The sequence below is a fragment of the Oncorhynchus nerka genome, linkage group LG4, assembly GCF_034236695.1.
Source record: "Oncorhynchus nerka isolate Pitt River linkage group LG4, Oner_Uvic_2.0, whole genome shotgun sequence".
In the NCBI taxonomy this organism is placed as follows: domain Eukaryota; kingdom Metazoa; phylum Chordata; class Actinopteri; order Salmoniformes; family Salmonidae; genus Oncorhynchus; species Oncorhynchus nerka.
In genome coordinates, this window is record NC_088399.1 from 82,452,170 (window position 1) to 82,462,443 (window position 10,274).

Sequence of the window (10,274 nt, forward strand, 5' to 3'; positions counted from 1 at the left end):
ATGTTTGATGATAACGGATTCAGAACGGGGTTATTAAAACACACCCGCAGGTAAACTCTTTAATAAAGACAGATGAGTGTGTGTGTATGCTACCTCATCTAGGTGTCATCAGTCATTTAAGAAATGGATGCTGAAGTTAATCCCTCAAGACAATCCTGTGTCATTTGAACATCTGATTACACCTTTAATCACTTCATATTTATTCTAATCTGAGAGAGAGAGAGAGAGAGAGAGAGAGAGAAAGAGAGAGAGAGAGAGAGAGAGAGAGAGAGACTTTTCTTTATTCCACTTACTTTGGCAATGTAAATATATGTTCCCCATGCCAATAAAGCCCATTGAATTAAGAGAGGGGGGGGGCAGAGTCAGAGAGAGGGAGACAGTTGGAGGGAGAGAATGAGCTAGAAAGACGGGAGGGGGAGCAAACATAAAAATAAAGAGAGAGAGAATGTCTGTTTATTAGACTGAGGCTGTAGTTGTTGCTCTCAGGGTGAGTAACAGACAGACTATTTTGATTGTTATAAATATTCACAACACACATCCATCTGTTCTCCAACAGCAGGTGCCTCTACGCTGTGTTCCTTCACAGTAACAAGTGTGTGTGTGTGTGTGTGTGGAAAGCAATTCAGCGTGTGAGTGAAATGCTGTGCATGTGTGGCCGACTGGGTTCAAACTTGGGTCACCTGCCTGCCTGTTACAAGGCTGTTTTAGCCCACTGAGCTAAAGGCTGGGCATGCAACAAGTAGGAGAAACACACACAGAAAGAAAGAGAAACACAGAGATGGACTAGGAAGAGACAGACAGTAGCAGAAGGGTACAGTGGTATAGTATGTGCCAGCAGAGCCTAAAATGACATACCCAAATCTAACTGCCTGTAGCTCAGGCCCTGAAGCAAGGATATGCATATTCTTGGTACCATTTGAAAGGAAACACTTTGTGGAAATTTGAATTGAATGTAGGATAATATAACACAATAGATCTGGTAGAAGAACATACAAAGAAAAAATATATATTCTACCACCATCTTTGAAATGGTGTCCTATAGGATATTCTACACTCCTAATGATATAGGTAAGTCTGGTTACATTCTAGGATCTCTGAGGAATAAATTTGAATGTAATTTGACTGGTTGAAACAACATTAGGGTTAGATTTTCACAGATTCCTTTCTTTGCAAATTGAACGTGTGGAAATACAAAATCGATTGTGCTATATGGACCTTTTTAGGATATGAAAAAGGATTTTATCTAACAAAACGACACTTCATGTTATCTCTGGCACCCTTGGGATGATAAATCAGAGCAAGATTTCAGAATGTAAGTACACATTTCACCTTCAGAGGTGAATTTATCAAACCTGTCGCGGTGAAAAAAGTGTTTTCTTGTTAGGAGCTCTCCTCAAACAATAGCATGGCATTTTTTCGCAGTAATAGCTAGTGTAAATTGGACAGTGCAGTTATATTAACAAGAATTGAAGCTTTCAGCCGATATAAGACACTTATATGTACCGACATGTGTTGTTTCTCTGACATCTGCGATCGTGACACACGGCGCTGCATGATTTACAACTGCCCCGTTGACGGGACGCCTATCCCTATTAAAAGACAAACATCCCTTATATCTCTCTCTGCCCGCAAACCTTATTTGTCTCAGCAATCCGTGCACGTGTTTATGCCTGTTTGTGTGTGTGTGTGTGTGCGCGTGTTTGTGCGTGCGTGAGTGTGTGTGTGTGTACGTGTTTATGCCTATGTGTGTGTGTGTTTGTTTGTGTGTGTATGTATGTGTTTATGCCTGTATGTGTGTGTGTGTGTGTGTGTGCGTGTGTGTACGTGTTTGTGCCTGTGTGAGTGTGTGTGTGAGTATGTACGTGGTTAGGCCTGTGTGTGTACGTGTTTGTGTGTGTGTACGTGTTTGTGCATATGTGAGTGTGTGTGCGTGTATGTATGTGTTTAGGCCTGTGTGAGTGAGTGTGTGTGTACGTGTTTATGCCTGTGTGTGTGTGTGTTGGACAAAATTAAGTATTTTTTTGTTTTGATTGGGGACAGTAACATTAGTAATCTCCAAAAATATACTTTAAGGACATTTTTGTTATATATATATACTGCTCAAAAAAGTCAATCCAAGTCAATCACACTTCTGTGAAATCAAACTGTCCACTTAAGAAGCAACACTGATTGACAATAAATTTCACATGCTGTTGTGCAAATGGAATAGACAACAGGTGGAAATTATAGGCAATTAGCAAGACACCCCCAATAAAGGAGTGGTTCTGCAGGTGGTGACCACAGACCACTTCTCAGTTCCTATGCTTCCTGGCTGATGTTTTGGTCACTTTTGAATGCTGGCGGTGCTTTCACTCTAGTGGTAGCATGAGACGGAGTCTACAACCCACACAAGTGGCTCAGGTAGAGCAGCTCATCCAGGAAGGCACATCAATGTGAGCTATGGCAAGAAGGTTTGCTGTGTCTGTCAGTGTAGTGTCCAGAGCATGGAGGTGCTACCAGGAGACAGGCCAGTACATCAGGAGACGTGGAGGAGGCCGTAGGAGGGCAACAACCCAGCAGCAGGACCGCTACCTCCGCCTTTGTGCAAGGAGGAGCAGGAGGAGCACTGCCAGAGCCCTGCAAAATGACCTCCAGCAGGCCACAAATGTGCATGTGTATGCTCAAACGGTCAGAAACAGACTCCATGAGGGTGGTATGAGGGCCCGACGTCCACAGGTGGGGGTTGTGCTTACAGCCCAAAACCGTGCAGGACGTTTGGCATTTGCCAGAGAAAACCAAGATTGGCAAATTTGCCACTGGCACCCTGTGCTCTTCACATATGAAAGCAGGTTCACACTGAGCACATGTGACAGACGTGACAGAGTCTGGAGACGCTGTGGAGAACGTTCTGCTGCCTGCAACATCCTCCAGCATGACCGGTTTGGCGGTGGGTCAGTCATGGTGTGGGGTGGCATTTATTTGGGGGGCCGCACAGCCCTCCATGTGCTCGCCAGAGGTAGCCTGACTGCCATTAGGTACCGAGATGAGATCCTCAGACCCCTTGTGAGACCATATGCTGGTGCGGTTGGCCCTGGGTTCCTCCTAATGCAAGACAATGCTAGACCTCATGTGGCTGGAGTGTGTCAGCAGTTCCTGCAAGAGGAAGGCATTGATGCTATGGACTGGCCCGCCCGTTCCCCAGACCTGAATCCAATTGAGCACATCTGGGACATCATGTCTCGCTCCATCCACCAACGCCATGTTGCACCACAGACTGTCCAGGAGTTGGTGGATGCTTTAGTCCAGGTCTGGGAGGAGATCCCTCAGGAGACCATCCGCCACCTCATCAGGAGCATGCCCAGGTGTTGTAGGGAGGTCATACAGGCACGTGGAGGCCACACATGTACACATTGCCTTAGTATTCTGTGTTTTCTTTATTATTTTGGTTAGGCCAGGGTGTGACATGGGTGATGTATTGTGTTTCGTCTTGTCTAGGGGTTTATTAGATTTATGGGGTTGTGTTCAGTGTAGTTGTCTAGGTAAGTCTATGGTTGCCTAGAGTGGTTCTCAATCAGAGGCAGGTGTTTATCGTTGTTTCTGATTGGGAACCATATTTAGGCAGCCATATTATTTGGGTATTTTGTGGGTGATTGTTTCCTGTCTCTGTGTTCTCTGCACCAGTTAGGACTGTTTCGGTTTTGCCACGTTTTCTTATTTTGTATTTGTATAGTGTTTACGTTTTCGTCTTTATTAAAGATGCTTAAAAATAACCACGCTGCATTTTGGTCCTCCTCTCCTTCCCAGGAAGAAAACATTTACAACACACACTACTGAGCCTCATTTTGAATTGTTTTAAGGACATTACATCAAAGTTGGATCAGCCTGTAGTGTGGTTTTCCACTTTTGAGTGTGACTCCAAATCCAGACCTCCATGGGTAGATAAATTTGATTTCCATTGATCATTTTTGTGTGATTTTGTTGTCAGCACATTCAACTATGTAAAGAAAAAAGTATTTAATAAGAATATTTCATTCATTCAGATCTAGGATGTGTTATTTTAGTGTTCCCTTCATTTCTTTGAGCAGTGTATATTTCATTTCTTATTTTTATGTTTAGGTCACGTAAAAGTATGTATTAAGGTGTCTGTAATATAATACATTTGTCAAAAATGAGTGTAGACATTAATAAATATATTTCTGTAGCTTCCAAAATATTCGGTGGGGGAGTGCCAAGATGGCTAAGACGTGGCTTCAACACAGCGCCCCCTATCAGTCATCTAGTGTATATATAAATCATTGGTTGTACCTGGGACAGAGGGCACTCTTTGGCCAGTGAGCTCTGGTTCATGTCTCTCAATAGCTCCTTCAGGGCGTTTCTCACTGTGGAGTGACTCCACTGTTCTGGAGGGAGGTCCTCCAACATGGGACAACTAGAGAGAGGGGGGGGAGAGAGAGAGAGAGAGAGGTAGAGGGGAGAGATAGAAGAAGAGAGGGTGGAAAAGAAGTAGATTGACAAATGAATAAAAAAGCTGTCTGAAATTGTGGGGGCCCTCGCCTGTGGAGTGGCAGATTTAGACTTTGGCTGACTGCATGTTTCTGTGCGTGTGTGTTCCTATGTGTATGTGCATGTGCCTGTGTGTGGGTGCGTGCGTGCATGTGTGCGTGCATGTGCCTGCCGGCCTGCCTCACCTGGTGGTAGTTATTAGTTAATTACTTCACACAACACATCTGCTGTGTTTTCAGAATGGTGAGTTATTATTATATCATGAACCACGAATGCAGCCAAGCAGATTTTCACGCCAACCATTTCCTGCCACTACACACCCCCACTGAAAGCAGGTTGATAGATGTAGCATCAGAAGCTTTGTCTTGGTCTACCTAATCGCGGCAACCCAGAAACAAAAATCGAATCTAAACTACTCGATTAGGTTCTGGGGGTGGAGGTATGACATACGTATCTATTGCAAGTGCCAGAACCTCTTTGGTAGCTCCATCCCCCCTCTCTCCACATGTCTCCTGGAAGTCTATGGGCCACATGTGCCCTCCTCTTCAGAAATTCAAATAATGCAGCGCCTTGTGAAATTGTGATTCATCCAAATAACCAGTGACGCAAAACCAGCGCACCGGAACAATGTTCCTCGTTAGTTGTCCCATCCCATAGTCTGCAGACAGACGTTAAGAGACCGTTTATGTTACGTATGTCTGTCCACAAGAGATGATGGTGTACCTGGTGAGCTGGATCTTGAGGGTGGTCACATGGTAGAGGTCCTGCAGCATGTCAGCCACTGTGGCATCAGGAGCATCAGTCACACAGGACAGAGGGACAGGGTTCCACCTACCCACCTGGATCGAACCTACACACACAGACACAGGCTCGCGCATGCGCACACACACACATACACATGCAAACACTGTGTTACAAACACTGACACTGGAGGAAGAGAAGGTGTGTGTGTGTGTGTGTATGTGTGTGTGACCATGAGTAATGTATGTGTGTGTGAGTGAGTGTGTGTGTTGGTGTGCATGTGTGTGTGTGTGTACCTTTGGCCTGTGCTGCTGAGCTGTGAGAGTAGCCCAGGGCCAGTAAAGCCATCTCTATCAGCTGGTTAAACAGCAGGTCTCTCCTGACCAGTACAAACTCTGCATGCTCCTCTCTCCTCTCAGCCTCCACTGCCAGGACCGGGCTCTCTCTGTGCTCCACCAAACACAGCACAGGCAGCAGGCTTCCTGGGATGACGGATACACAGCACAGCCAATCATTTCACAGCATCCAGACAGAAGCAGAGGGTATTGGAAATGAAAAGCTGAAGCATCATGCAAATTCCCCAGAATTCTTGAAATTTTCAAAAAATTCTAGTAGTTTACTGGTACATTTGGAATTTTACCTGGAAAATTCCTCTCATTTTACAATCCTAGTATTCACCCATTCCTCCCTCTATTCACCCATTCCTCCCTCTATTCACCATTCCTCCCTCTATTCACCCATTCCTCCCTCTATTCACCCATTCCTCCCTCTATTCACGCATTCCTCCCTCTATTCACCCATTCCTCCCTCTATTCACCCATTCCTCCCTCTATTCACGCATTCCTCCCTCTATTCACCCATTCCTCCCTCTATTCACGCATTCCTCCCTCTATTCACCCATTCCTCCCTCTATTCATCCATTCCTCCCTCTATTCACCCATTCCTCCCTCTATTCACCCATTCCTCCCTCTATTCACCCATTCCTCCCTCTATTCACGCATTCCTCCCTCTCACCCCGCCACTCTTATTTTTCAGTCTTACCTCTTTTATGCCAGTTCTTGGGTTGCGGTGCGGGTGGGGTGAGTTTGGGGGCCGAAGTTCTGACCCCTGGGCTCCCCTGTCTCGTCCTGCCCTGGTGTGGACCTGAGGGGCCCCCGCCACCGTTCAACTCCAGGCGGACCAGTTTGGCAGGAGGGGGCCGGTGGTCCCCATTACCAGGAGTGTTACACCCCTCTGACACATGGCCTCCATCACACTGCTGGGGGTCCATCACATGTGGGACTGAGTGATCCCCACACTAATGATGCAGCTCACAAACACCAGAGAGAGAGAGAGAGAGAGAGAGAGAGAGAGAGAGAGAGAGAGAGAGCGAGAGAGCCTATTCATTAGACTTTGTTGTGGAATTGTTAGATATTACCTGTTAGATATTGCTGCACTGTCAGATCTAGAAGCATAAGCATTTCGCTACACTTCAATAACATCTGCTAACCATGTGTATGTGACCAATAACATCTGCTAACCATGTGTATGTGACCAATAACATCTGCTAACCATGTGTATGTGACCAATACCATCTGCTAACCATGTGTATGTGACCAAAAACATCTGCTAACCATGTGTATGTGACCAATAACATCTGCTAACCATGTGTGTGTGACCAATAACATCTGCTAACCATGTGTATGTGACCAAAAACATCTGCTAACCATGTGTATGTGACCAAAAACATCTGCTAACCATGTGTATGTGACCAATAACATCTGCTAACCATGTGTATGTGACCAATAACATCTGCTAACCATGTGTATGTGACCAAAAACATCTGCTAACCATGTGTATGTGACCAATAACATCTGCTAACCATGTGTATGTGACCAATAACATCTGCTAACCATGTGTATGTGACCAATAAAATTGGATTTGATTTTATTTGAAAGAGAGTATTTGAGTTCATTAGGGAACGTTTGCAGTTGGACCTTGGACAGTGTCTATATGAAAACGATTGATTCTGCGCGCCTTGACGCACTATTCATTCCACAAAAGACGCGCGGCAACAAATCGTACCGTCACTGACTGGGGAAAGTTTTAGAGTCAAACGTTATGTCAATTGTCATATTTGCACGTCGTCCATGATTGACGAATTGTGAATATCAACACAAATAAACTCCCCAATCTCCATCGTATTTATCTCAGGCAGCCTACTGGTATATCCATAAAAACATGTACATTTTCAAGTAAGTAAGTAAGTCGAAGTAAGTCAGACAGACCTGACATCCGCTGGCTGCTGGTTCCTGTTGAGATTCCGATATGCCGTAGGTAGTACAAGAATAGAGTTCCTCGTCTTGATTTATGTCCACGCTGTCTCAGTGAGTCAGAACATCACCTCATCTCTCTCTTTTACACTAGTCGTCGGTCTATTGTGTCTATATCATATCAGCTACGTAGCAACATACCCCGTCGTTCCTTGCTGGCTGCACGCGTTCGGACCTTTTCAACCAGCAACGGAATAAAACGAGGCTATCGGTGGTCTAACCGGGATATCAGTCAAAGCAATCCACAGTGACAGAGACTGTTCACGGAATTAGGCTACAGACCAGCTGGTATGCTACAAGGATTCCGTTGAAAAACTGGTGAAGCGAACAATACACGGTGAGTTCAGTTGTATGCTAGTCAATGCAGTCATCAGCCAGTTTCAACCGTGTGAAGCAGCTCGCTCTTCTGCAGTAGGACAAACACATGTGCTCGCTCTCTCATCTCTCTCACACACACACACTGCATGGATCCAACGGCCACCTACCTACAGGGCACACACTGGCTGAATCAGCGTTGTTCCCACGTCATTTCAATTAAATGAAGTTGACCCAACATAGACGTTGAATTGACGTCTGTGCCCAGTGGGTAGTTTCTCTGGGCAACATTATGCTAATACTACACATCTATAATTTACTAATACTAATATGGGAACCAAATGTAGCCTAACTGTGTGAGCATGTGGAGTGTATCCATTATTATTATGAGAAGTAAATGTGAGAACCCGAATGAGACCTGAATGTGTCCGCTCTTACAGAGTTGGTTTAGTTTGTAGGCTACACAATAATGGTATGTTACCAGAGGCACACTGCATGATTTGATGGATATTTATCTGCCCCCCAATATAATTGTTTATTTCTTTTTAACCTTCTTCAATTTCAAATCGCGATGAAACACACGCGCGCGCGAGCAAGTAGCCCATAAACAGAGGCAGTTGTATTAATATACAGTTGGTGTAATAATGAATTCACCACTACGCCCCGGTAGGTATTAAATGTGACAGTTGCGCATAAATGTATTTATTATTTTCTGCGGTGCCGCTGTTATATGCATGGCATGTTTTTGTCCTAGGGATTGAATAACTCCCCATGGAAACGCTCTGGATGTGATGGGCTGCTTATCAACTTTTCTTACATATGTTTGCTGTTCAAATGATTCTCGCCCCCATCTCCATAGGAAATGACCTTCAATGTTTCCCTATTGTAGGCATATACTTTTTTATGGCGGCATGTGAAGCCGATGAATGAGGGGAAATCATTTTTGAGGATCTTGACTTAGAAAGTGATGTTGTTTATAATGAATAGCCTGGATAGGACGTGTAGCCTCTTCAAACAGTGTTTAAAGGGGAAAGTGAGAGATGGCCATTTCTTTCTCTACTGTCAATAGGAGCGTAGCCTCCCTGCCAAAAACATGTACATAGTTGGAGAAGCTACTCTGAAAATATAGTAGGTTAGTTTCGCAAGCTACCAATTACTTCACACTGGAAGAAGTGAAGCTACACTAATGCTACCCTTAAGAAAAGCCTATACTAAAGTTACTTTGAAAAAGTAGTTCATTTACATCCAACCCGCCTGGGCAAAAACGGGTTCTATCAACGTTGTTTCCACGTCATTTCAACATTTAAATAAAAAATTCTGATGACGTTGAGTCAACAGTTGAAAATTGATTGGATTTGCAAAAAGTCGTCAACGTAAGGAAATTTCGTATTTTTTTTCACCCAACTTTTAATCTATTTTTGTTTACGTTTAGTTGACATCAATCAAATGTAAACTAGACTATGCAATGAAAACTACTTAGTGTATGATCCTATCTAAATCTGAGTTGATTACAAATTTCAAGAACAGATCACAGTCAGATGTTAACAGAATGTGTAATTTAGCCTTTTAGACTCAAAAGCTATAGGCTGTTTCAAGTGTAGTTCACTGCATGTAGTTCACTGCTCCCCAACATCCCCAACACTGAACATTTATATGACACAGAGGGGGAAAAAATCGTGTTTCAGCCAAATAAAAGTTTCAAAAAGACAAACTATTTGCATAGCCTAAAGTGTTATTTGCAAAATATAGGCTAACGATACAGTTGCAATAACGCATGTCAGAGTCAAGAAGTAAATTCTAAAAACTAAAGCTAAAAACTAAAGGTTTAGCCTACTGGCATACGCAATGAGGGTATTTTACTTGAAGAAAAATAATAAGAAAAAAATAGTATCAGAAAAAATAGCCAAAAATAGATAATTATAATTACCTTCAATAACAGCGGAATCCGTTGAATAGTTGGATATCCATTGAGATTAAACAACGTGTCTAAGGTCCCACAGAATGTACCATTTAGAATGCGCGATAAATTCAGGTACCTACATGTATTTCAGAAAGGTCACTCTGCTTCGGAGCTGCAGAACTGATGTCTGTCGTGTGTGACAGTCGGACGAGTGACAGAACCTGCCGGTGAGCTTCAAGTGTCTTTCAAAGTGGCTCGTGGCGCTTTCCTCAATTAGGCTATCGCAAAATGGGTGACGAGAGAGAGCGAGAGAGAGAGAGAGGAACTGAGTAAGAGAGGGACAGGGAGAGAGAGAGAAAGGAGAGGGAGAGTGCTGTCATCCGTACGCTCGAGCCTCTCCTGGTTTTTGTCTTTCATGCGTCAGAAGGGGACGCTGCAGCCTGGTAGCGCTGCCAGGTATGCGTTTGTTATCCGTGCACTTTCCATTTTATATACTCATATTAACCTCTGAAAAGAGATGAGCA

General features: G+C 44.0%; 1 protein-coding gene across 2 annotated transcripts in view; it reads right to left on the bottom strand.

The window, feature by feature from the left end:
- Positions 1-10,041, bottom strand: part of LOC115128676 (DNA-binding protein SATB1-like) — a 29,451-nt gene extending 19,410 nt beyond the window's left edge. The window contains exons 1-5 of one of the 2 annotated variants that reach the window (XM_029658750.2): positions 9,778-10,041; positions 6,265-6,520; positions 5,520-5,705; positions 5,206-5,332; positions 4,285-4,408 (exon numbers count right to left, since the gene is read on the bottom strand). In XM_029658750.2, coding sequence (XP_029514610.2) covers positions 4,285-4,408; positions 5,206-5,332; positions 5,520-5,705; positions 6,265-6,493 — 666 coding nt within the window. In that variant the 5' untranslated portion in view covers positions 6,494-6,520; positions 9,778-10,041. Of the gene's footprint in view, positions 1-4,284; positions 4,409-5,205; positions 5,333-5,519; positions 5,706-6,264; positions 6,521-7,490; positions 8,028-9,777 lie in introns of those variants that run through there. The other variant, XM_029658751.2, reaches the window with a different exon arrangement.
- Between the last annotated feature and the right edge of the window lie 233 nt (positions 10,042-10,274).